The following is a 27,916-nucleotide window of genomic DNA, read 5'->3' as shown; positions in this document are numbered from 1 at the left end:
GCTACGGTTACTATGGTATTTTGCTCAGTGTACGTTTTGTGAAACTGAAATTTTAACAATTACAATAGAAGAGATAAATCGGTTTCAATGGAAACACTGATCATAGCATTGTGAATTTTTCTGCGGATACGTTGTTTTCAAATTATACTCCCGAACGACCAAATGTCATGGCTAAAAATGAACTCGGATCGTTCATTTCATTCATTATTTATTGTCACTCGAATTTACTACAATTTTTCCACTACAAGCGCAAACCGCCAGTGCTTCTTGTAAACAAAATTACGAAAATTTCATATGGTTCGGCTGCTTGTTGTTACTTTTGAATGTGTTTCACTAGGCATCCCTGCGCTTGCAGAGTAACGCCAAGAGTCGACTCAGACCCTCGAATGAATACTTTTGCACAGTTGTGTTGAGCGGAGCGATTCTCGTGTAAAAACATTGGACACGTCGCGTATGCAATAAAACTTTGTTTTGCAATTTTAACAGGTTGAAAATTTAAATTGCAATATATCGAAAATGATGATTGCTCTTTAGTCTACGTAATGCTATACTTGAAATAGGTGATTTAGTGTGAGAAATAGCTTCTTAAGTTTTGAGGAACAATAAAAATAATCAGTCAAGATGGACGAGACAGTGATGCTTATTCTGCTGGTTGCCGTAATGTTAATCGGTTCATACATTTCTGGTAGTATTCCTCTCGTTGTCACATTATCCGAGGTAAGCTAAAATATGGGTGCGTTGTCCTCAACAATGATATATTCGTTGATTACAGGAGAAATTGAAAAATGTGTCAATATTTGGTGCTGGTTTGTTGGTTGGAACTGCTCTAACAGTTATTATTCCCGAGGGAATCCGTTCTCTATACGACGAAAGTAATCTTGAAGCTAAATCTATGGGTACCTCGATGGCACCGAACCACAAACATAGTGCTGATGAACATTCCTCAACCATCGGACTATCACTGGTGCTCGGTTTTGTGTTCATGATGTTGGTAGATCAGGTTTCTTCGCGCAGGAAGGAAGGTTCAAATGAACGCAACCTCACCGCCACAATAGGTTTGGTGGTACATGCAGCGGCTGACGGAGTTGCTTTGGGTGCTGCGGCCACCACTAGTCACTCGGACGTTGAAATTATTGTATTCTTAGCCATAATGCTACATAAAGCACCTGCCGCTTTCGGTTTGGTTAGCTTTCTGCTACATGAAGGAATCGAACGCCAAAGGATACGAAAGCACCTGCTAATATTTTCCCTGTCGGCGCCCTTATTAACCATATTGACGTACTTTGGCATTGGAAGTGAACAGAAGGAAACTCTGGAATCCCTCAACGCTACTGGCATTGCTATGTTGTTTTCCGCGGGTACATTCCTCTATGTAGCCACAGTACATGTCCTTCCGGAACTGACTCATAATACCGGCCACGGTGGACATCACGGTCATCATGACTACAACCTGCTCGAGCAGCAATCTGCACTTCCAATCGATGGAAAAACAATCATTGTACGAAACGGTAGTGGACTGAAAAATACCGAACTAGGTCTTCTAATTCTAGGCGCTCTAATGCCTCTCTTTTTGACAATGGGACATCATCACTAGTGTGTTCCGGAATGAAAACTAAATCATTGCCAATTTTCTAATTAAGTTTTAACGCAATTAGAACAAACAAAAATGGAGCAACGCGCAACATAACATTTGTAAACATACTCGGAATCTAGATCGAGCACACATTGAAATTATGTTGACCGTCGATAGTATGCTCTGAATATGTACCTTTCTTGACATTTTTTTCATCAAAAGAGAACGTTATACAGTTCGATTACGTGTAAGTGCAACAAAGGCAATGTGAAAGACTTAGACTGTACTCGCCAGCTGGCTACTTTATTTGTAAGAATAAATTCGTTTTAGTGAGGGTACTGTGAGGCACATAATGCAGTAAAGTTACTAGAAAAGGGTCAGCCAACAAACCTGGTTACTGCATGCACCCAAAGCGGATACAAAAATAATAGTGATATAATTGTCATTGTCAATAAATCTAGCTCACCGAAAGATAAAGTGTGTAAGGTAACGTAAATAAACTTTACACGACTTTTATCGCATTGTACGGAATGAGAGGGTAAATACACTAAGGGTTTCTTTTACATGGCAATTTTTCTCATCAAATGTTTTCCATGCTACGTGATTATTTTCCACGAAAAATTGTGCTGTGTGGAAGAAAGCGTAAAAATTTACCTTGTGAACCCAACTTAAGTGTAGAAGCAAACTATCTAGACGATATTGAGATGATTTGTAGTCTACCTAAAGACGAGTCTGTGTAATTTTAAAACGAAACTTTTTGTTGTAAAACGTGTTGTAGAGTTGAAATGTTCGACTCAAGGATATGCAATAAATAAAGTCATGAATAGCTAAACACGTGCATTTGCAACCTGCATTATCTCACGGCGCTACCTAATCACATCCAGACCTTTTTTATATAGGAAGAACTGCAAAAGAGGCGTACATCAAAAATGCGGTTACTCCGTTTTGGACATCCTCGGTTTTCAAATCGGCTTCGACAGCTTAAAGTCACAAGGAACAGGAAAGTTCGTTTCGGCGTGAACTAGTAAAATTCACAAATCCATATAGTTTTGAACCAAACTAGTAGAATTTTTCCCGTTTCTTGCAGACTCACTCGAAATGACGACTTCAAATCTGCAAACCGGAGTCCAATTCGTATAGGACCCTAAGACCTTTCATTTGAATCCAAATTTTGAGAATAAACATCTCGAAGAAATGTGTGGGAGTTTCGTTTTGTAGTTTTAGACCGCTGCTTCCGATACTTCCGGAACATGATCCCGGTATAGCCGAAGTAGCTTCGTATGGCCAACAACTAACATTCGAAATAATTTTGAGCCTAATTGGACGGCTTGAAATTTCAAACAATCACAACCCTGTAATTCAGTAACCGGTAGTCGAATCCAATCAAAAGACAGGTGTTCTGTTGAGGATCGTGAGAATTTTTGTTTTAATCTAAATTTGAGCAAATCGGCTGAGCCTTCGTAGGGAAAAGTGAGTTTTATTTTGGAGTTTTTGACCGCTATTCCCGGTACTTATGGAACAGGATTCCGGGTACCTTTATATCAGATGTAAGTTTTTTCGGTCTTCAACTTTCAATACATGTAATATTGAGGAATTTATCTAGTGTTTCTGAGAAATTCGCATCAGTTTTTGCCTTTCTTATGTAGAAAGGTTATGAAATCACAGTGAAAACCAACTTTTGAACGGATGCCCGTAGGACCGAGTGTCATAAACCATTCGATTTAGTTCGTCGAATTCACAAAATGTTGGTTGTGTATGTATGTGTGTATGTGACAAATAATGTCACTCACTTTTCTCTGAGATGGCAGAATCGATTTTTACAAACTTAGATTCAAATGAAAGTTCTTGCGGTTCCGTTAAAAGTTCCTGAATTGCATTTGGATCCGGCTTCCTCACAAGAATTATACAAAATTTTGTAGGTCATATTAGTTTATGGTCGGTTCAGATTGTCACTATGCCGTTATCCAGTTTTCGGTTCCAGAAGTACCGACCAAAGCTATTAAAAGTCATTGTCATTGACTTAAAATAGACGAAAATGACGGGAAATTATGGTCACATCAGCTTCGCTTGCAAACTATGAAAACGAAATCCATGTCCAGTCAATGGCATAAGCGGAACAGTAGTTTCAAAATTGTGTTTTCTCTTTCATTTACACTTTCAGTCATTTGTGGTTTTCAGTGAAAATCCCGTAGTATGCAGTGTCGGTATTCAACCGAAGCGAAGAATCGAAAATGACAGAAAAAGGTTTCACAATGAATTTTACCTGTTAGTGCTCGAATTTGTAGTAGCTTAGGTTTCCAAAGAGGTCCTGGGATGTAATTACTTCGATTTGTCATATTTTAGTCACTCTTTATAGCCAAGCGTCATCGATGAAATAATGAGAATTGACATTCTGCTAATGATCCCTGCAGATGTTAGTTTGGTTTCATCTTGTCATAAGCGGCCATTACACGAAAATTATTTTTGTCATTTTTATTGATGACTAAGTTATGATGTATTTCAAATTTTATAAGCGGACCTTACACGATCATTAAAAGTGTCATTATTAAAAAATGATATTATTTTAATGAACGTGTATGGTGCAGTAATGACGAGATTTCTATGTAAATTTGAAATATCATTACTTAATCATCATTTAAAATGACAAAAATAATTCTCGTGTAAGGGCCGCTATAGAAAAACTTGTCATTACTGCACCATACACGTTCATTGAATTGATATTTTTTAGTAATGACATTTTTAATGACTCGTGTAAGGTCCGCTATAGAGCGACGTTGGCAATTCTACTCTCTCATTTTTCGATGAGAAACGAAAATGCTTCGTCTCTCTTCGTTTGTTCTGGTGTCGGTCATTTACGAATGAGACAGTGGAATATTGAAAAAGGCGCTGTTGGAATGGTTTCTTCGGAGAGTCTTCGTCAAAAAAATTACCGAACAACGGAATTGAATCTTAGTGTGTACACACTAAGAGCAAATTCAGCAGTTGCAAGATTCATATGGGTGGTCTATAATATAACTGAAACTGAAACAAACGTATCCCCTGCAAGCCGTTTTAGTTTTATTTATTTGAACAGTTCTACTGTCAAATTTAAAACTGGCATACGCTGCCGTTCTATTTTTTCTATAATACAGATAAAACGCTGCTAAGGCTGCCAGTTTATTTTGTTATAATTTCTAAATTTAAATGTTAAAACTGATATAATTTATGCATCTAGAACTAGAACACTACTGGATATGCCCTAAGGTTTAATTCCTTTGTTCGGTAATATTTTTGACGAAAACTTTCGGTAATCAATAGAAACAACCGATATTTTGGTACCTGAGTTTTATTTTACAATAATTTTACAAATTTTAACCGGACGGTCAGTTTTACGTAAATTTTCATTACAGAATTCTGTAAATAGATATACAACTCATACTGTAAATCAGAATAGTCACCGAGTACGATAAAAATCATACTGCCCGTATAGTAAAATTATCTTCCAATATCCGAACTTCTGTGAAAACTGATTGTAGTGAAATTAACTGTCAAACAGTTATTAAAAGGGTGTAGCCGGGTTTTCATATAAAAACTGCCCCCAAAACAGAAAAAAAAAATGATATACGCTGTTTGAAAGGGTTTATATTGGAGATGATTTTCCAAAAATTTTAACCCTTTAACTGCCATGTTGGTGGAGTTAGGGGGGTTCTTCTGATTTTCATTTTATTTATTTTTTTCAAAAACCTCTAGCAAAATATTTTAGGTACTATGGGGAACCTTTCTGATTTTTTTCAGAATTTTTCAAAATGTATTTCATGTGAAAAAAAATGTTCAAAATTTTCGAATTTTTTTTAATCGCACTTACAATTTTGGTACCACTCTAGATTTTACATAAAAAATAAATCATTTATGAGTACATTACGCTGCATTTTTTTTTTTTAGATATTTAAAAAATGTGGACGGGTATAATATCAGACTTTGAAAAAATAAATCATTCGGAAAAGCATGCGTCTCCATCAAATTGTCATCATCCCATGGAGACGCATGGTATTTAGTTCTAAAATCATATATCACATGCCCTTAGAACTAAATACCGAGTCCTAGCTACCTTTGATTTTGCTAGCGTTATTAGGAATACAAATGAAATACGATCGTAAAAACGATACGACGTTATTCATAATAAGGGCGAATGGTTTATGTATCCAGTCAGATGGAAATGAATCGAGAGAAGACATGTGAAAAAAATGTTACACTCTCACAAGCATAATCCGAAGCTATCCCAATCAAAAATACTAGGAAGGATAAGAAGACAACGATCGTTGGATCAAAAGCGTGTAATGGAAATCGGATACAGCATGTAGGAAAACGAAGGCAAAGGTTACAGAGTTGCTGTGTGAGGTGAAACATCGAATTTTGGAGTGTAATGCAATTGTGATCACATTTATTAAATGTAACATTGATGTTGAATTATGACCCCAGCTAACCTTACCTGATGATGATTTTTGCCATACCACCAAACTTGCCTAGCAGAGAAGGATTGCTCAATATTTTTATTATTGATAAAAAAAAACAAAAATGATGTTTGATTTTGTTTCTATTGCGTAAAGATAGATATACTTTATTATTATACTTTTTATTTAATATAATACATTTGCAGTAGCACATTTGTTTGCTAATACCCACACAACAATTATAATTTATGAATTTTCGATAACGGACATGTACAACTGATTTGAATTGTGACTAAAACAGTAGGTTGCCTAAAACGTCTGACCCCCATTCGTATTCGGAAATATAATGCGATGAGGATCAAAACCGGGAATTTTTCTCTTGACGCTTTGTTTGCTACATAACCACACTCCGCGTACTGTTTTTGCACCACATTTTATACTTTTCAGTACTATCAGTACCGCTTGACTCTTGTTTTTTTTTTCATATGAATATCAAGCCCAAAAGCATGGAATCTACTGTTGATTATATTACAATATCAGGCTAATTTTACTCTATTTATGTTTTACTCTGAACACTCTGCACTAGTAAAACACTCTAGAGGAAATGAATATATCTTACTTTCCACTGCATAATTTATCATTAAAGCTATGATGCTTTAAAATGTGATATGTCAGTAGTATGATGTTTTCGTTTGCCAAGTTGACATAAATCAGTTCAGTCGATAAGTAAAAGGAAACTGAGATTCTTCGGAATTGTTTGTGTTCGGTGATTGGGATTATACTTCTACCAGTTTTAGTTTGAGTTTTATACTGAAATCTTTGAGCTAAATAAAGCTAAGAGTTTGAGTAGTAACATATATTTACAACCTTGATAATAGGCATTTGAGTCTATCACTTATTTGTGAACACGCCCCGAGTTGTGTTCATGTGTCAATGTGAGGCAATGTTTCATAGTTAATAAAGCTTAAAGCATCGGAAAGTTTTTGATTAATTTCTTCGTAACAGATTACACGATATTGCTCTATATGCACCCCGTTTTGTTGATGAAATACTCGATCAATACCACCTGTATGGTAAACAGTGTGCGCCTTAAAACAATACAAAAGTTAATGGAAATTATTTCTCAAACGTGGTCGAATGTCATTCTTTCTGAGAAATTATTGTTTAATATTTCAAGGCGCATACTGTATTCTTCAAGTTTGAGTTTGAGTAGAATGTATTTTGTTCTGAACGAGTTCAACTAGACGTCAGTTTATTCGACGAGAATGTACAGTACAAGACAAAATGCTTCTCTATTTTTTCAAATAAGTGCAGTAAATTCCAAAGAAGTATTGTTTCCGAACAAGGAAAATGTTTGTAAAAGTTAAGTATTAAAATGCACCTCTCCTCAGCTGTTTTCTCTCTCTCTCTCTTTCGCTTAAGTTCACTGATATTCGAAAGTAATTTCACGCTGTAAAAGAAATAGAAAATTCATTCACTGTTCCCGCCTAGATCGTTCCAGAACAGCCTGTAAATCCGAATCGAATGAGTCGTCCTTAGAGTAATCTTCATTAAACTTGGTCACTGGTGGGGGCGTCGGAACGGCCCGTTTTCCTTCCTTACTTCGCTTCAAACTGTTGTTGTTTTTTAGATTATTGCTAATATTACTAAATACATCAAAATTTGCGAAATCGCTTGAATCCGAGAACGCTGGTTTCGCAGCACCGGCGTATGATTTTTCCACAACGCGACGGTTATTGTTCGAAAAGTCTCTCGTTTCGGAGTATTCATGGGTGAACTCATCCTCGAACGGACTGACCTTGGCGGCGGCAGCACCGAAAAACGCATCTTTGGATTTTTTCGAACCGGTTGAGCTTTCCACCGTTGCTCCAAAGGCTTTGAATAGTAAATCTTGTTGGGTTGAATGATCCGGAACATTTTTGCTAAAATTATCATTGAAGGCATCGAACGGATCACCGGATTTTTTTATGCCACTACTAGCGCTAGATTTGAATCCCGTTTCGTTCGCTCCGAACAGGAAGTTGTTATTGCGTGCGTCTCCGAACAAATCTTCCAGCTGATTTCCAGTTGATCTATCGCTCGTTTTCTGCTTCATGCTTGCTGAGGCCTGATTATTGTTCAATGTATTAGAATCCGAGGAGAATGGGTCTGTAATTGAAAAAATACGATGGAAAAATAACATGGAAAGTATTTTTTTGCGACACATGAAACTGAAAGATTTATTCAATGAGAGCATTTTTAAATTTGTTGTATCCCTTCTCGATAGCAAAGTGACAACCAGGCTAGCGTTTTATAGTAAATCTATGTTCGATAAATTGGCAACACTGTTTTTTCAACTTAACAAATCAGACATAAACTTCGTACCGTTGAGTACTTTAAATGGAGCGCGTGCTCAGAAAACTTTTATCAATTTAGTCGATTTGTTGTATACTGCATGGAATGAGAAGTCTAACAAAGAAAAAGTCGGTCATCGGTCCTCCAACATTTTGATGCCCTTTGAAAAAAAAGAATTGTCAAGGCCTTCAAAATAGGCTTCCGTTTCTGCAATGGCATTAGAATTCGACGAAAATTTCTTTGGAAATAGATAATAGTCGCTGGGGGTCAGGTCTGGAGAATACGGGGGATGGTGGATCAATCCGTACCGCAAATAATTAAATTTCATCGTTGCTTTTATGTATGAATGCGCAGTTGCGTCTTTTTCTACAGCTTGATGAAAACTAGAACTCGTCTAGCACGATCAACTGCTCTTTTCAAACACTAGTGGATAGATTGTCATGAACATTGGTATTGGGGAATCTAGAGGTAGTTGTAGAATTCGGATCAACGGAAAATGCAATTGGTTCGCGAAAATTTCCATGTCCATGATTGATGACAACTTTCGTCATAATTGATCTCAACAACAGATTGTCGATCAACTCACTTCAACTTTTGGAGATGAAGAATCATCGCGGTATAATGCGTTTCAATGGTTTTCCATAATAATCCATAATCCATAATCCATAATAATCCATAATCCTCTTGGTCGTCGTTAGCTCCAGAACGAATTTCGTGATGGACGTCAAAAATTCATACACCCCACGCACACCAGTGCTTTGTTTACACTTCTTTTAGGTTTTTCACCGTCACTGCTAACCTCAATCAAATGAACACATTTTGACAGTTCAGCAGTACTGTTTGTAAACATAGATTTTTTTGTTTGTCTGTTGACAAATTGGATGAGACCATTTACAGTCCATATCGCCTAAATAGAGTTTTAAAACAATTGTTCACGATTGGATACGGGTTGTTTTTGAGATTTATTAAATGAAAGTCACTAGTTGCAATATGTAAAGATGATTGTTTGAGATGTGTTCTTCGATTTTTGATTAAGCTTGTTTGTAAACAGTACCGCTGAACTGTCAAGGATGAATTCTTGTTCATTTGTGACGTCACGATAAAAAAATCTAATTAAGTTTTGCACGATGACGATACAAATGAACTGTCGATGAATCAAATTCATTTTTGACAGTTGCCTTGTGTTTGTTTTGTTTTGCGACTGCAAATTAAAAATTGAAAAATGACGACAAAGTGCCTGTTACAAACGTGTTCCACAGTGAAAAGAACTAAAAAGATTGCCCTGTATGTGTTTCCAGCATCAAGGAGCGATATTTGTATAAATCTGTTTAGTGTGAGGCGACTTGAAATTTTTACATTGAAACGATGAACCTCTGATGAACTTTTAAACAAATACACGTCGACTGTCAAAAAAGTTCATTTTGTGAGGTTATGTCATGTTCGTGCAAAACCTAATAGAAAACATCTGGTACAAGTTTGATCAAAGTAGTCGATCGCGTTCAAGTATAACGTCAAATGGAACTCGAAAGAAGAAAATATTGCGCACAAACCCCAGGAAAATCCGTAGTAGTCCGCTTTCAAGCTGGCTGAAGTGCTAAAGATGTCGGAAACAACCTCAACGAACCGCTGACTGTGGAAAGGAATCAGCTAACCTATCACTCAGAAAAATCCTCCGTGAAAACGTATGGGAATTTTATCCATAGAACTTTTTTGTGATACTTATGTGAAGTGTAGTTAGCACAGAATGAACTCATGAACTCTTAATCCACATTTGTATCACTTAATATCTACGTGACTTTTTTCGTAGATTCTATAGAATAGTTTTGTAAAATTTTTACGAAGTTAATTTAAATTGTACTGTAAAATTATGGTGATCTAAACTTAATTTTTACCAGAATTTTACCTAATAGTCACATTATTTCCATGTAATTGTTACTAAGTTCTACATTGAATCTTAATAATGTATATTGATACTAAAAACTAATAAATTAAATAGTCTATTGGACAGAACATTGCGATGAAATTTTGTTCTCCCGCAGATATTCTGAAATTTTTACTTTCAAATGACATAAAATTTCGTTTCTGTTGAATCACTGGTGAAAAATATCAAAAATACAGAATGCATTGTTCTAAATGTATGATCTGATTATTTCTCCGGAACAGCTGAACTGAAGCAAACATTGTTCCATTTAAGGAATGCATTCAGCTGGAACTAGTTGTTCAAGATGTGATTTCGTTAATCCACTATTAGATTGATGTCTGGAACACAACCTAAAGGTTTTGCCTTTTGAACTCCACTGTAGAAAAAAAATTGAATTGTGTTTCAGTATCGTATTTTTGGTGCACAGAATTCGCCTAATACCAATCCGTCATGCAAATAAGTTGTAGAGGGTTGGTTTCTTGGGACCATTAAGTAAACTCAATAAATTGTACATTTGCCTATAAATTATACTTCTGCTTGGTACTAATATTAAGTCTGAAAGTATAAAAGAAATTAGCTAGACTTCATAAGTATCGATAAAACCAATGAGCAATTATTTAACCTAAAATCACTGTGATAAATAGCGCAGAAGGGTCAAAAAGGATTTGGCCTATGTTGTTTGATCGAGGTTTTTTAAAAGACGCCATATTGCGAGCACAAAATGAACATATGGTTGACAAAATGAATTCAAGTACACATTCAAGCCTACGTTCCTATAGTGGAATTTGACCTTCTGTTTCAACAGACTTCGCAGCCGATTCAGAGTGTACAGAACCATTGCATGGCTGGTGCTACGATTCTATTGGCACTACGAATCCTTCCAGGTCGGGGCTCGAACATACGACAACTGGTTTGTAAGACCAGTGCCTTATGCATTGAACCGCCAACCCGGGACTCAAGTACACATTCAGTGACACATAAAAGATATGTGACAACAGCAATAACTCTGACATATGGTTCATTTCATATTCAAACAAGATCCGATGGTTCATGAGCTCACGTAAACTCCGGTGACAAAGCCATTTTTGGAATCGACGTGTCTTTTCACATAAGGTTAACGTGTGGATTTTTTTGAGTGATGAAAAAACTGGAGCCAGAGATCGTTAGCTGCGCAGTAAGGTGCGTTAAAGTCAACTCCAGTCCTTTAATACGAGATATGGTTAGAAGGTACAACGTCATGTTTTAAGCGGTATGGAACAGGAAGGAAAAAATACAAGTCGTACAAAGGCAGTAAATATACGAACTGGCACATGAAGCATATTTCCGTGGCCAAAAAGCATTGATCAATGACAAAACATACGTAAAACTCGAGGTAGCTTCCCACTTGCAAGTTTCACTTCGCCACTAGACATGGGGATGATCAGAAAGTTTCAAGCTCGAGAAAAGGTTATGATTTGGGAAGCGATTTTCTGTCGTGGTCTGAAAATGAAAATATTCGTCACATTCTCGATAACGACATCTCAAGTTGTTATTATTGTCGTTTTCACTTCATGCCAAACCGAACCCAGTTTCCACCCCAACTGCTGTCAAACCGTTTCAACGTTGTTGAACTAAAAAACGAGTTAGTTTCAAATCTGGTTTTTATATCAGGTTAGCTAAAACCCCCGTTGCTAAGTGCGAATCCAACACAGTTTCGTGGAAAGCGTTTGTTTGATGAAACTACTCAAGGGTTCTCAAGCGAAAACGACATAAATAATGTATGAAAAAGTGCGTATTGCCGTTCATCCGCAAGCAAATGGACAAAGTAATCTCTGTTCACAAGCTAATGAATTCTCTGAATTCCCTGGAATTACGAAAGCAGCGATTTCGACGAAGCGGCGGGGTAGTCAAGGACATCCAGAGAATGCGAACAAAATGGAAGAAATTCCCCTCGTACCAATTTATTTTAGTCAGTCTTTGCAATTACAAACATAAGTCCTTCCCACCCTCGTTAGGAAAAAGAATGGTCAGATGCTAAAGACATGAAACAACATGCTAACAAAGCGTTTTGTGAAAATCAGAAGAGAAAGGGGAAATACCTCAGAATTCCGAAAAAATTGAATATTAGATACTAAATACGAGATCCTCTAGTTCTCTAGTTCTAGTTCTCTTTGGAACACGACAAGACGAATGAGAAATCGCAACGAACGCAATGAGAGAATACTTGAACCGATGAATATTTTAAATCATGTTGTAATCAAATATCTATATTAATCTTAATAATGTATTGACTTAGTACTAATGACATTTCCAATAACACTTTTGTCTCGTAACAAAAGTCCTTCTAGGTAAAATTCTAAATACTCTTGGGACATTAAATAACTGATAACGAATCGGCCACAAAAAAAAACAAATATTTCCCCGAACAATAACAGGATCTTGATGATGCGTACACTCTGAATTGATATTTATCACCGTCAATGGAAATTTTGTGGAATTATCACATTCTCGGGATTCAACTAGTTAACTAGAGCCAATTAATTACAATGGTACTTTGATCTCTCTTGAAATGTCGAATCTTGTCAAATTTCAATATCATGTTGGCATGGCATGAAATCATTGAATCATCATTGAAAATCATCCTTACCGCGCTCAAGAATAGTTGATCTATGTCTACGTATGTCTAATAGAAACCAACAAATGTCACCTACCTTCAGTGCTCGTTCCATCGGCGTCATCATCCGCGAACGGATCGGCGATGTTGAACGGATCTTCGTACCGATAGTCTTTAAACGGATCGTCAACGAAATCGACTGCCGTTGTTCCGGGAACCGCCGGTTTTACCGGTTCACTAGGTGCTGGAGAGGCTGTGATGCGCGAACTCGACGTGGCAGTTGTGATGGAGGAAGCACCCAAGAGCACCGGCAATGGTGAGGCTCCGGTACCGCGACCAGCAATTGGTGATGGTGGTAAAACCACGGCCGGTGTGAATGCGGATGTTACTAGGTGGGAGTTTGTTGGAACGGCAGGTTTTAGGTTCTGTTGGGAGTTATTAGGTGTGGGTTGAAGAATTTGGTTTGTGTGTGTATGTCAGTTTAAAAAAAAAGAAAAATTAAAACCAATTTTAAAGAAAGAAGTAAAAACAAAAATAATAAGTGTGTTCAGGAACTCTCCGAATTGTATTATTTCTATTCTCTCTACAACGTCTTTCGAATTCATGAACACTCCTTTCCATGTTGGCACAAAATAACATCATTAAATTTACATAAATTAAAAAATAATAAACCAAAATTACCATCAATAGATTCATCCAATTACTAAATTAGTTATGGTGTTGACATGTCGTTAAATCGTTGAATATAATTGTGTGCAATTTTACTTTATTTTCACACTCACCTCAAGCATTGAAAAAATGTGTTAACGGAAATGTTTCATGCAGTCACGCAGGCAACTTATTAATCGATTAGATAATTCAACGAATATAAAAAACCCAACTAACAATCTCTTAGAAAATTTGTTCAGATTATTCTGTGAAAATTTCAGAATGATTCATTGACTTTAGCGGTCTGGAAAGTCTTTTTGCCTTTCTCATATAGAAAGGCTATGCAATCACTGTGAAAATCAACTTTTTAACCGAGGCCCGGAAGGCCGAATGTCATATACCATTCGACTCAGCTCGACGAACTGAGCAAATGTCTGTGTGTGTGTGTCCGTCCGTGTGTGTGTGTATGTAACAAAAATATGCACTCACTTTTCTCAGAGATGGCCAAACCGATTTTTACAAACAAAGATTCAAATGAAAAGTCTCATAGTCCCATAGCCTGCTATTGAATTTCATTCCGATCCGACTTCCGGTTCCGGAGATATAGGATGATATGTACCAAAAAAGTGAAAAAAATATGTACTCACTTTTATCAGAGATGGCTGAACCGATTTTCACAAACTAAAATTCAAATAAAAGGTATTATTGTCCCATAGATTGCTATTGAATTTCGTTTGAATGTGACTTCCGGTTCCGGAGTTATATGGTAATATGCGAAAATTTGAGAAAAAGTTTACACTCAATTATCTCTGGAACAACTCAACCGATTTTTGCAAACTTAGATTCAAATGAAAGGTCTTATAATATCCTAAAAATTTGTGAAACATTTTATCTGGATCCGACTTTGGGTTCCGGATCTAAAGCGTGATAAGTGGAAAATTACCAATTTTATTAGTATTTTTCCAAGAACGATGGTTAAAACAGGTACAAATCCCATAAAACTGTCTGATAAATTCTTCTAGTTTGCAGAGCTTGTTAGTTTGTCGGCATAAAAATTTAATTCGGCACTACTGGTCCCCTCTTTTCCTGTTCCGAGAGCACCGAAAGTGGAGAAGAAAAACTCCTAAAACTAAATTCACTTCGATTTCTCTGCGATGCTTGAACCGATTTTCACAAATCTTGATTTGAATTAAAGTTCATACTGTCTTTAAACCTACTGTGAAATTTCATCCGGATCCGACTTCCGGTTCCGCAGTTACAGGGCAATGAGTGTCAAAGTTTTCAAATCGCCATATAGAGTGACAATATGTACAACACCGAAAGAAGAAGAAAACACAAAACGTACAAGGTGTGCTTTGTTCTATTTCGTACACGTTGTGTAGTGATGTCAATAATAATAATAACAATCCTACTACATGTTTCATGCTGCTGATTCATGCTGTTTAGCACACAGGAGTAACAGAAACGCAGGTTCGTTTCGTTAGATTTAGTTTAATTGGTTTAAACGAAATAGAGCATGAGATAGTAAGTATAAGTTTAACTACGTTCAAAACTGTTCCAATTTGTAGGTCATATTTGTTGGTAGCAAACGAACCAACTTCGGCTATTCCGTTCATCTGAATCCGGTTTCGGGAGAATTGGAAATAGTGATTAGAAACTGCAAAAAAAGGATCTCACTCACTTTTCTTGGAGATGGCCGAATAGATTTTCACTAACTTATAGGTTCCCAAAAAAAGTCTTACAGTTTCATACGGAATTCCTTAATTTGTTGTGGATACTACTTTCGGTTCCGGAACTACAGGCTAAACAGGATTTATAGAGTTTGTGAGATTAGATCCGAACAAATTATCCTATTCCTATTCAATAAACAGTTGTTTTTGCGAACTTCACGTTTATATTTATGATGTAATGAGTAATATAAGTAAGGCATCATTACACCACTAGGTGGATTAAAATAGGTTTTTTAAAGAAAAATTGCATAGCTGAAAACGCCGTCTTTCAACTTGTTCAATGAATATTTCGTCTTTGAATGCATGGATCAAAAATCTATCCTGACAATGTCTAGATAATTTAATTTAGATGCGATTAGTGCATCAAAACATATATGTTGTCGCGATAAAAATAAAGTGAATGTTATTTTTGTGAAGGTAAGTCGATTTCTATGCTTGCGCCATTGTTTCTGCTCGTTTCCTGGTAAGGTAACGAAACATGAGAGAGAGAAAGAGACCAGTAGGTCGCGTAGAACCACGTGACTCGCTCTGCGTATTATATTTCTCTCCATGCTCTCTCGCAAATGTGCAAAATGACTCTCGATGTGGCCGGGTGGCCAAGAGAGTATTGATACTTTCGGTTAAAAGTTTGACCACATCACATGAAATCCTATAAAGCTACCGCTTGTTTGGCAGCCTTACTGTACCGATTTTATTTCACTCTCATGTTTCGTTACGTTACCAGGAAACAAGAGCAGAAAAATGGTGCGTCTATAGAAATCGACTTACCTTCACAAAAATAACATTCACTTCATTTTTTCCGCGACAACAAATATATTTTTATGCATTAATCGCATCTAAATTAAATTATCTAGACATTGTCAGGATAGATTTTTGATCCATGCTTTAGAAGGCGAGATATTCAATGAACAAATTGAAAGACGGCGTTTTCAGCTATGCAATTCTTCCTTCAGGAAAAAGACTTTCCCGACAGCAAATGTCAATGAATCATTCTGAAATTTTCACAGAATAATCTAAACTAATTTTCTATGAGATCGTCAGTTGGGTTTTTTGATATTCGTCACCGTTTCTGAAAAAATCAGGTTAGAAGCTTAAAAATAGCCCTCAAAAACGCCCTAAAACACACTGACCTCAGCCCTTAAGTAACTAGTTCCGGAAGTGATTCTATACCTTATAATTCATAACTGAAGTGATTAACATGTTGTGAAAGTGGGAGTAATTGTAACAATAGGGCCATCGAAATTTTTTTTTCAATTAGCGTATACTTTAAATCAAGATACTAACTATGGCAACTGTAGTTCGAATAACTTGAAATAGGTTTTATGTACAGTACAGAAGTAAAACTGTGAATGGCATCACTGGTGCTTGAAGATTACAAGGGTGAATTTTGTTTGTTGCTAATGGTAGAATTGTCATGATAACTCAATCAACTGAACTCGTGAGGACGGTAATCGAACTAGCAAAAATTAGGAATTACTCAGATTTATCGAACCACTAAGTTGCACTAGCAGCAGAAATTTCAACTGCCCGGAACTGAAGAGTTTTAGACGAAAAAAAAAAATGATTGCAGTTATGAGGTTAATTGAAGCTATCAACTTATGTGTAGGGGAGATCGGATACGTGGTTAAATCGGACAGCTTAAATCTTCTATAAAAAGTATAAGTAAATTATTTCGATCCATGGATTGATTTTGTAAAGGCGCTTTCATGTGACAGACAGTTGTCAGTTTGTTGGATGACACTGAGTCAATTCAGTTCGATGTGAATCTTGTTCGTGTCAAACCGTTTTTTTTGCTGATTTTTTCCAAATTTTTTGAGTATATTCCAATGATGATTGAGTGCTTTAGATTATGTGGAAAATATAATTATTGTTGCGTTTCGGAAATTAATTGTCTGTGCAAGGCTAAACCGGACAAAAACGTGGGGCTCAACCAGACACATAATTTTCAACTTCAACGACAATTCTGAACCGATTTTTGAAACATAACTCAATATAGATATCCAATTTTCTATACTACTTCTCATTACTTATGAAAACTAGATTGACTATAAATTTAAGTAAAACGTTTATTATATGTAAGGAAACAATCAAATAGTCTTCAATAAAAACTTTATTGAAAGATGGCTTTTTGGTCAAGTGTTGCTTTACAAAATAATTATTTTGCGTTAAAAGCCGACGTTTCGAAGAAATATCCCTTCATCTTCAGGGCAACTATAAGGTTAACATACATGATTAGTCACAGTTTTCACATTAATGCCTATTCCATGTCACTGTTGATTTACAGGTCGTTTGAATTTCATTATTTCTTTCTGTGTAATGGATCGATAAATTCCACATTTTCAGGTGTAGTTCCTAATTGCGAAGAATATCACGTTTTTGATTGACAATGTTTTTTTCGAAGAAATTAGTATACAAATATTTTTTTTTAAGTATCATGTAGAAACTGGTTTTCCAAATTTTTCACCCTCAGCTTTCACGGTAAAAATGGACTTTTTCGTTGTTAGGCCCGGTACTTCACGTTACATCTAGTAAGTTTCAGGTGCTACTTGGGTGATCAGTAGCGCAAAACTAATATTTTGTGAGCCTTTGACCAAAATACCACATTAATGTTGAAAAAATTGGAAAAGTATCGTTGAATGGATGGATTGAATACAATCGAAATAAGAAAAAGGGGTGGCTAATGTCAGAGACATAACTGGAGGACGCGATCATTTATTTATCTGCACTAGAACCATAATTTTGAACAATTAGGAACTGGAACTGAATTAAAGGACTAAATTCGGGATCTGTGTTTCCGAATTAAGTTGCTAAATTCAGGTTCGGAATCCAGAACAAGAATTCAGTTCATGTATTTTTTGAGTTTCCATCCATCTGCTCATATTTTAGTTAAAGGTTAGGTTATTCAAACCTGTTGAATTGAATGATTTTGAAACACCTATGTCCAATTTCTCGATTTGCATAATTGAAACTAGAAATTTCCTTGAATAATTTCTATTGAAATCATCACTGATTGATTGATGATAGTCGTTCAGCTCACCCCTTTGTAGGGGTATGAGGTGGGACCATCATCATCATCATCAAAAAAGGATCGAGAATCAGCAATGGGAAACGATATATTCATGAATTCTTAAATATATGCAATTATTCCGAAATGAAAACGTACTCGAATGTTGACATATCATTCTAATTTAATAACTTGAGTGATTCTGGAGAAGAACTCATTCTATGAATCCTGGTTCCGAATTCAATTCTAGAACTGAATTCTGCATATGAGTTCCAAACCTGAATTAAGGAACAGAATTCAGTTCCAGATCCCAAGTTCCGAATTCAATTCCATCATTCATCTGGAACTGAATTTACTGATTAAATTTTGAAACTGAATTCTGGAATTAAATTTTTGTTTTTGAAGGCAGTTCCAAAATTCTGGATACGAATTCCAAACTTTAATTAAGGAATTCAATTCGGTTCCAAAATCTAAAAGTCAGAAACCAGTTCTGAAAATTTAGTTCTGGAATCTTCTAGAGTTAGGATTCAGTTCCAGAGTCTTAATTTAAACTTTTGAACCTGTATTCTGAAACTGAATTCTAAACTATAAATTGAGTTAATAATACAGGTGGACCAGAATCCAGGTTCTGAATCGTCGCACAGTGGTCCAAAACTGGAAAAAGACGGTCAATAGTCTGTACTGACTTTCACTGATTTTTAAGAGCTAACGTGTCTTCGAAGAAGTTTTACAGGATTATATTAGGCTTCTTTTGAAAGTGGCACCTTATTTTTTGTTAAGGGGGTAGCACCAAGTTCGAATAAAACTAATTTTTTTTTCTATCTCATTTTGAAAAAAAAAAAATATTTGAAGTATTTGCTGAAGATATAAATAGTGTAAACAAATTATTTTTTGATATATATTCACTTTATTTTAAAAACAATTTTTTTTGGATTTATCTACGTAGAATCTACCTCTATTACCTAAGTATCTACTACAAAGTGCGCGTAAACACGCATAAACATACTTATGCATGCACGCGCAACATAAACAAATTGTTGGGATTTTTATATTGTTTACTTTTTGACAATTAACAATGTTATAAAAAATCGAAGTGGAACTCGATGTAATTTTTTTAGGCCTTTTCAAAGTGGGGTTTAAATATTGAAAATCCGAAAAATTATCAAAAGTTCAAAACATATTAAAAAATGGAAAAATGTTTTCCAATCAAAATATGAAAAAGTATTGCAAAAGTACAAACCTTTACGAAGAGATTTCATTTTTAAACGTGTAAATAAATTGAGTTATCGCGAAGCAGCACGTTTTTTAAGATGATATTTTGATCGTGCGACGCTCACTTAGAGATGTGCGAAGCAGCTCATACCGGTGAGCAGCTCCGAACCGATCAGCTCACTAAAGAGAATCGATTCAATGTATAAGCTCATCAGCTCATTTAAATTGAACTGAAGGTTCGTTTTGAGCGCCGTTTTTCTTTCATATGCATGATCGAAATAATTAAAGCACAAAGAACAATGCTATGCGAACTAACTTGTTTGCGTATTATTATTATGTCATATTTGAGAATATCTGCAAAAGTGGCATCCCTGAATGTACCTTAGCCTACTGAGTGAGAGGTGAGATTTCTTTTTAACAACGGCTCATTCAATCTGTTAAAGAAGGCTAAATACACATTTGGAAAAACGAACAAAAGCTCATGCACACATTTCTTCTCATTCATAACTCGCTCTTCAAGAGCCGAAAATCCGTTCAGCTTGTAGTTTGTTTCCACCTTACCAGCAGGGATGCGAGGTCATTTTTTAAAAAATCTGTTATCAAGCCAAAAACCTGTCTGTGCCAAATCTGTGCACGTTGCCCCGTTTCCATAATAACTAATCGGAATCATTTTGGTAAGCAGAAAAAAAGGGCTCACTATTTCCTAACGCTCTGTAATTTTTGGTGTTAAACTGTGAACCATTTCAAAAATCTGTGATCGATTTCAGAATCTGTGTAAATCTTTGACCATTTTCAGAAATCTGTGAAAATCTGTGCCATTTTTAAATCTGTGCAAAACGTTGAAAATCTGTGGAACACAGATTAATCTGTGAACCTGGCATCCCTGCTTACCAGTGCGGTGAACTGGTGAGCTGCGGTTCTTTTTAAAAGAGCTGTAGCTATCAGCTCTTTTAAAAGATTCGATTCACTTGCACTTGGAACAAATTGCCCATCTCTACGCTCACTGCAAAAGTGAGTTACAGAAATAGCAGATGCGTGACACCCTCCGTTTCTTAATCATGCATGGTTTCAGCACGGCCATAGTAAAAATGAGTCACACGAATAGTACTCAGGATATTCTTGTTATAAAATAAATTGGAGTAGGAATATAATTTCCTAAAAGTATTGTAAAAGTTTGCTGCATTAAGTTGCATATTTCACTTCTGTACAAGGTTTCCTAGGTAAAAATAGGTAAAATGATGTATAAATTTTTCAGAAAAGAATAAACCTATGCATTACCTTCTACAAAATTATGGGATTTTATATTTTCTACAATTATTCCAAACAAAATATGTAAAAAAAATAACTTGAAACAAGTTATGATTAGAAAACTAGTTTTAAGGGGGTTGTCATAATTTAATAACTAAAACTAACTTTGGAATGGCGTAAAAAAAAGTTCCATCGAGTTCCACTTAGAATTTTTTTATAGTATTGGGCATATCTTTTCCTATAAATTTTGTAAAAGCTGCATAAAGTTGCATATTTCGCTTCGGTGTAAGGTTTTATCATAGGTAAAAAAAAGGTAAAATGTTGTATAACTTTGCCAGGAAACAACAAACCTATGCACTACCTTCAACAAAAATATGGGATTTTTTATTTTCTTCAATTATTCCAAACAAAGTATGCATAATAAAATAACCTGAAACAAGTTATGAATAAAATATTGATTTTTAGGGGGTTGCCACAAAAACGCTTTGTATATCCGAAACGGTGCGACCTACACTTTTGGTATATTTGACAAAGTAAACTATTTTTAATAGTTCTAAAAGTTTGTCGAAGAAAAAAATTTTCTATCTCTTCAGAAAAAAAAGTTATGGTTATATTTTTTGTCAAAGTAGGCCATGAACAATTAGGGATGGAATCAAATTACGCGGTATATATTTGTAAATAATTTCTTAAAAGCAACTATACGGTTTGGCAGCTACTGATTTATGTCCACGTTTTTATTAATTCGAACCGCTGAGCGTCGTCCGAGTGCGAAAAAGGCAAGCATGCGTGGTGAGTTTTTTCTCATTGTATCCGAAAGTTTGAGCAAACTAAACTTTTGTGTTATTGATGGTTATCTCACACTATTGAGAATTTAATCCTAAATTGCTGATCATCTGTATCTGAATCTTTTGTATGGATAGGAATTAGTGTGGTGTGGTTCAAATTTTAGTTTTTGGTGTACACAGAAGTCTTCTTTAAGCGATTTTTTACGCGGATTTCCGAAGTTATGCGGTTTTTTTTCGTGCGGATTCCCGAAGTTACGCGGATTTCCGAAGTTACGCCGTTTTCTTATTTTGTCGTAGAAATGCATGAAACATCGAGATCTGGAGTTGTCCCGAAATTTTTTTCAGTCAACTTTCTGAAACATTTCTTCAATTTTGCGTTTTTTTACTACGCGGATTCAAATTATCTAAGTTCCAAAGTCGATTTTTTTCAAATTTTTTTTTTAGATTGCACCAGATCTGAACGTTTTAGTATTTCTAAGACATTCGGCTTCAAAAAAAAATCTTCAATTTTGCGGTACTTTTCTGTGAGGATTTCCGAAGTACGCGGTCTTTGAGTCGTTTTTTTCAAAAAAAAAATTTGTGGGTACATTATATTTCAACGTTTCATGCATTTCTAAGACATTTGGCATTTAAAAAAATTTCCGTTTTCGGAAACCTCAAAAGCTTTATTAAGTCTAATAGTGGTTAATTAGGTGGTTCGTATCCCCCGCGTAAAAAGAGACTACAGTGTACTCATACGGCAAAAGAAACACAATAAAATTTCGCGGCTTACGGAAATGTAATGAACTCTCAGTTTCCTGTTTAGTTTTGCTTTGGAAGGGGTGATTGGAAGAGTGAAGATTGATACGAGTGCAATTCGCCAGAAGGTCGAATCCAGTTGGAACATACTGACCAATATGTAAGAATAAGAGGAACTGAAAATGAAACACTTATTTCCGCGGATATATTGGAAATCATTGCCCAATGGAAAAAAAATGTGAATTTTCATTTGCGATACATCCATTCAGTTTCCAGTCTGTGTTTCGTTAGGTTTCGATGGGAAGCTTAACGTATTTGAAGCTCTCCAGGGCAACAAATTATAAACGTCGTGCAAAGGATCTACACTTGGTTTATGTTTTTTCCGTAATCCCAGAATGTACGAATTTTTACCCTGATACACTACACAAAAGGGCTATGACATGCAATGATATTTACAAATTTAACAACTTTCAATTGCTCAGTCTCAAACTACGGAGAATAATAGTGCAGCTTCATCTAATTATTTCGGTATACTGTGAATTCTAATACACAAATACCGACACCTTCGAGTTGTGTGTTCCAATCCTAGGTGCTGCTACTTACTAGAAGTGGTGATCTATTCGTGGTACAAGGTGTGTGTTAGGTTAGTGATATAGCTTAACTAAAAACGACAGAAGCAAAACTAGAACAAAATAGCAAACATTCAAAACACACGCCTGGTTAGTTATTCATTGCTTATTTTCTGTTTTAGTATTCAGGTTAATTTGTGTAATTACAGAACATTATTTTTGCAGCTGTTGCTCGACGATGGGTCCATTCCGGTCGCTCGCGTTTTTTTGCGTTAGTATTTATTTAGTTGCTTTTAGAACACTATACGATGTTGTCAGCCCCAGTCCGATGTGATGCGATGAGGGATGCGTGAGTGTGGATGCTGGCTCAGTTCATACCGTGTTGTCCGGTTCCTTTACTGGATGTGGATGCTTGCATTTATACAGAAGAAATCATTTGATGGCAGATATATGTGTTTTCGTACTACAGAGCTCAGATTCAAACGAAATGGTTCCTTTTAAATCGCTAATCATTAAGCCCGGTTTTGATAATGTTGCAGACTCGCTAGCTTCGCTGTTCCTTTTTTTCTTCTTAGGAGGGCACCATTCAAGTTAGCTTTCGATTATTCGATTCGCCAAGCATAGTGCATCTTTGTTTTTTTTATGTTTCGGCTAAGGTTCGACTTACATTCGTGTGTTGTTTTTATTTGTCTTTCGATGGTGTATTTGATGATTTTGCTTGTGTGTATGAATACCGATAAATATGTGATTAAATACCTTCTGCAATTAGCTAAGCCTAAAGGAAAAACAGATTTGCCTCGCTTTCGCGCGTTTTCGTAGTTTTTTTTTTTTTCTTCTATCCATAATGTATAGTTATGCTTGATATACGGTACAAATACAAATACTGTTGTTAGAATCATCACAACGAAAACCATTCGTCAGAGCAAAAGATTGCCTTTTTTTCGAACACTAGAAATGGAAGAAGTTTGTCGCATTTGCTCGTATATTTTACATATTAGCAAACTAAGTATTGAGTAAGGTACCAACATGTTTGTTGGTGAAATTCGTTCGAACTGATATTTTAAGAGCAGCCATACAAAAAGGCATAAATGTTTATAATGCATAGCACATTTCTGATAGTTTCCTGCTCGGTAAAGTTTTTGTCTTTCGCTGGTTTATTCGAACAAAAAGTCTACGCGAATGATATAGAAAGGATGAAATTTAGGATACTGATTTTGCTAAGTACACGCGTTCACATTGATAATTCGTTGAAAGTTTAATTAGGTATCCATTTCCACTCCATAACATGTATAATGACCGTAAAAAACATCAAATCAGTGCAGTAGTTATCATTCAAGGAACAGAGTTTCAGCTCCGAAAAGTTGCAAATATGAGATCATTGAGATTTTTTTTCATTTTCTAGGTGTTTTGTTCGCTTCATGAAGTAAGATAAACTGTCTAGACTTGATGGGATGATCAAGCGTAAATAATCTATGTTGTTAATAAACAATCTTATCGCTAGTAATATTCAAGTGGGTAAAAACTAATCAACTAACCGCTTTCCTAATAATTTTCTGCATTTTCTGTCGAATCGACTGCGCGGGTTGCTTGCTTATACGATGCATCGGCCCTAGTCGAGAACGATTGACTTCCGTGTTCTTTCCAGTACCATCTATAGAATTCGGTAAATACTTTACTTTTATAAAGTTCCGCAACAATAACTAAATCGATAGAGTAAATATATTTATAGCTAATATCTTTTTTTTTTGTTTTGGTTTTTGTTTTTAAGTAGTGTTCTTTAGTATTAATTAATATCCCTTGCTATTCCCGATTTAATATCTGATCCTATTTTGTCTAAACCATTTTTTTTCTGAATAGTCACCTGATCGGTTGTAGATGTTCGACAATAGCCGTTCTCGAACCTGTGGGAGATGTCGTGTATTACTGAGGGGACTCAACTACCTTAGATGCAAAGTTGATCCTATTGATTTATGAGTTTCCATCTATGGATACAACGGCATTTATTTCGTTTCACGCGCTATGTTATTGTAATTTCTTTTGGTACCCTAAACAACAGTTTCTTGATGACTTTGGAAAGGTCACGAAGGACTTCATCTACTCTCAACATTACGTTATTAGAATAACACATTCAATTATCCACAACGGAGCTCGCACTGGCCTATCTAGGTATTGGTTTTGGTTTCTCGCACATTGTACAATAAATGCATGGTATCTCGTTCTAGGTTTGATTGACCGGGTGAGTTTTGCTTGTGAGATATATTCTGTTGATTCTTAGCTTGCGGGTCTCTCTAAATGATTTGCAACACGTTTATTGATTTTGCTTCTAGCTGGGGGCAATGGTTAGTAAAATATTGTTAATTTCAATTGTTAGATGATATTCACTGTGGAGGAAAGTTAGCAGAGAGAAAAAAAAACACAGAGAGTCGGTTTCAGTATTGACGAGGCAGGTTCATCGGGAATGTTAAAACTGGCACAATCAGATGATTTGGTATACGGTTTTTTTCATTTGTTAGGGCCTAATACACTCTACGAGGGGAAATAAATACAGAACATATTACATTCATAGCGAAATTTCTAGCAATGGTCGCAAACAGGCAAACTTGTTAAAGAAAATCATATTAAAACGAAACGAAAGAAAAGTTTTATACTATAATTTTCATCCTAGAACTAGCATAGCTCATTAAACTGAATAAAATTCGGATCATTCGTCCTATACTAGAACAAAATTAAAGACTTTTAGAATAAAGGGTATGTTAACGGTTTTCTTGAAAGTATCTCAGCCAAGCTCGACTGGTTTTGAAAATTTGTTAGTCAAATTTCAAAAATTCCAGATATCTGATTCTTTGAATAAAAGCATATATTGTGTCCTGAAAAACCCTTTCAAGGATATTATTTACTTGTCTAATAAAATAGCTTCGTTGTTGGCATCTTCCAACAACAGAGGAGTCTCTAGTTCACCGAAAGCCATTCCGCCGAGTTCACCAGAAAATAAATCATTTTCTTACTCCAACGGGCTGATGACTGTACTCGAAAAAATCCACTTTCTTTGCATGGGTTAAACGATGAAATTTGGTAAGAACCGGTTTAGAGTGTAATGCTTACATGTGCAAAATCACATCACAATCTGTCAAGCATGGTTTGGATGAACGAAGCAGTGAAGATGAATAAACATGCTTCACGGTGTGTAATATTCATGAACATATCTGATTTATGATCTAGTCTTGTTATTTCATTGGACTAGCTATTCAGGCACAAGAATAGAAGAGAGCGAAGAACGTTCACCCATACAACTGATTCTCCTTCTGTCGGTAAGAGAGAATGTCTAACCAAATAATTCATAGCCAGCAACTATCTTTACTGGATTAGATAGAGTTGAAGATTATATATTCAGTTTTCATTGACTTTTTTCAAGTAAAAAATATTTCATGTTGAATATTGATTACAAGACTTATTTTTTATCCAGCTGGTTGATTCACTCTCATGCACTATTTCGATTAAACCCAATTAAACACTGTTTGGTAGGAATTTGATTTATAGAAGTAACAAAAGTACATGAGTTAGTTTCTCTCAAGAAGCCAGAAGACGAAGAGTTTGTTTGTTCGCAGTATTTGCTGAGATCATCAGATCACCATCGCTAATCCTGCGCTCCTGTTATTTCTGTTAATAATATTTAAGTATAACTAAGATTTCTTATACTCTATTAATTTTGCCCGAAATATATAAGCGATATACAAAAGTTTTCACCGCACAAAGTTATTATTAACAGCAGTTAGCGATCTGAGTTCGAAGAAACATTCGACAGTTACGAACCAATCATCAGTCTATTGGAGGGTGGGGTCGATTTTTCAGAGTTATCGTTCAACAGAATAAATTCAAATGTTTTGCGTGATAAAAAGCATCATTCGAACAATATTTTGTAATTTTCTCGTGGAAAAATATTGAGAAAAAACCCGATGAAGAGGTATTTTTGAGGACGCTTTTTAAAAATCATGATTTGTGGTGCCCACTCTACCTCTGCGTAGACTAATCAGAAGTGAACAAATCAAAGCAGAATAGTAAAAGTAAAAGTTTTTCTAGACTCCAACGTTTCTGTTTGATTCTTTTTTTTTACTTTTGGTGGTTGTTCAAACTAGAAACGAATTTTTCACGAAAAAATCCGCCGTTTTGTAGCTATTAAACCTCCCCAAAGCAACGAAAAGGAAAACGTTGGGGTGTGATTTTTTATATGTGGAAAGTGTGTGCAAAATTTTATAAAAATTGGTGTAATAGTTTTTGAATGACGATGGCGTGACTTTCAAACCCTGCTTTCGAGAACAACGCGTTTAAAGTGTTTTGTTTATAAAATCAATGGAAACAATTTATTACTCAAGGGAGCCCGTAGGGTCTAATATTTTCAAAAAATCATATATTTTCTTTTACAATTCGTTATAATGAAATATTTCAAGAATGTTTTGTCAAGTTTTTAAGTCAATCGAAGCAGAAGTCTTGGGCCTGTGTGTCGAGCTCTTACTTCTCCGCAGTATGAGATCGGCAAAGATAAAGTCCCATAACTTGCTAAGTTTTGTTCCGATAGGCTTGAAAATTTCATATTCTATTCTTGAAATGTTTTACTATAATAAAAAAAAATATTCTTGAAATGTTTTACTATAATAAAATACAAATAAAAAAGATTTTTCAAAAGTGTTAGACCCTACCCGCCCCTTAATCGTTCTCATTGATTTGATGAATTGTGTAAGTTTTAAATTTTTCGTGTACTGGCGGGGCAGAAGCAAAAGAAAAACAGCTTCTAAATTGCTCAACGTGCGAATTAAATTCATACTGACACTAGATTTTCGTTGATAGAAAAAATCAAAAAATACTTAGAAGAGTCGATTTGTTAATTTTATTCCATATTAAACAAAATCGGGTGAATTTTTCTTGAATGCAAAGCATCTGCTGCTGAATATTGTTGAAAATACTAGCCAGTTTTACGGTTCAAATGCGGCACAAATCAAATTTTATAATTGCTCCGTACGCTGGACTCTGGTAAACACAGGGCAAGCGGCGAGCAACGCACGGTTCGAATTGAATCAATAGTGACGCTAGCTGCATGGAAAGGCTCTCTTTAAATACTGCGTCATTACTCGGCGGC

General features: G+C 35.6%; 2 protein-coding genes across 4 annotated transcripts in view; one reads left to right on the top strand and one right to left on the bottom strand.

The window, feature by feature from the left end:
• Nucleotides 1-228: 228 nt before the first annotated feature.
• On the top strand, nucleotides 229-2,405 carry LOC131430302 (zinc transporter ZIP9-B). Its single transcript, XM_058595166.1, has 2 exons — nucleotides 229-717; nucleotides 773-2,405. Exons 1-2 carry the CDS (start codon nucleotides 622-624, stop codon nucleotides 1,592-1,594), a joined length of 918 nt encoding a protein of 305 aa, XP_058451149.1. The 5' UTR covers nucleotides 229-621; the 3' UTR covers nucleotides 1,595-2,405.
• Nucleotides 2,406-6,133: 3,728 nt separating this feature from the next.
• LOC131430300 (epidermal growth factor receptor substrate 15-like 1) overlaps nucleotides 6,134-27,916 on the bottom strand; it is a 37,900-nt gene continuing 16,117 nt past the window's right edge. For all 3 annotated transcript variants that reach the window (XM_058595162.1, XM_058595163.1, XM_058595161.1), the window contains 2 exons: nucleotides 12,949-13,276; nucleotides 6,134-8,151 (listed from right to left, as the gene is read on the bottom strand). In XM_058595162.1, coding sequence (XP_058451145.1) covers nucleotides 7,478-8,151; nucleotides 12,949-13,276 — 1,002 coding nt within the window. In that variant the 3' untranslated portion in view covers nucleotides 6,134-7,477. The remainder of the gene's footprint in view (nucleotides 8,152-12,948; nucleotides 13,277-27,916) is intronic.

Source organism: Malaya genurostris, chromosome 2 (assembly GCF_030247185.1).
Source record: "Malaya genurostris strain Urasoe2022 chromosome 2, Malgen_1.1, whole genome shotgun sequence".
Lineage (NCBI taxonomy): Eukaryota > Metazoa > Arthropoda > Insecta > Diptera > Culicidae > Malaya > Malaya genurostris.
This window is presented reverse-complemented; position numbering and strand designations above follow the sequence as displayed.

Coding starts and splice junctions, on each gene's coding strand:
- LOC131430302 (XM_058595166.1), top strand. CDS start 622: ATGGACGAGACAGTGATGCTTATTCTGCTGGTTGCCGTAATGTTAATC. Junction 718..772: donor TCGTTGTCACATTATCCGAG/GTAAGCTAAAAT, acceptor CGTTGATTACAG/GAGAAATTGAAAAATGTGTC.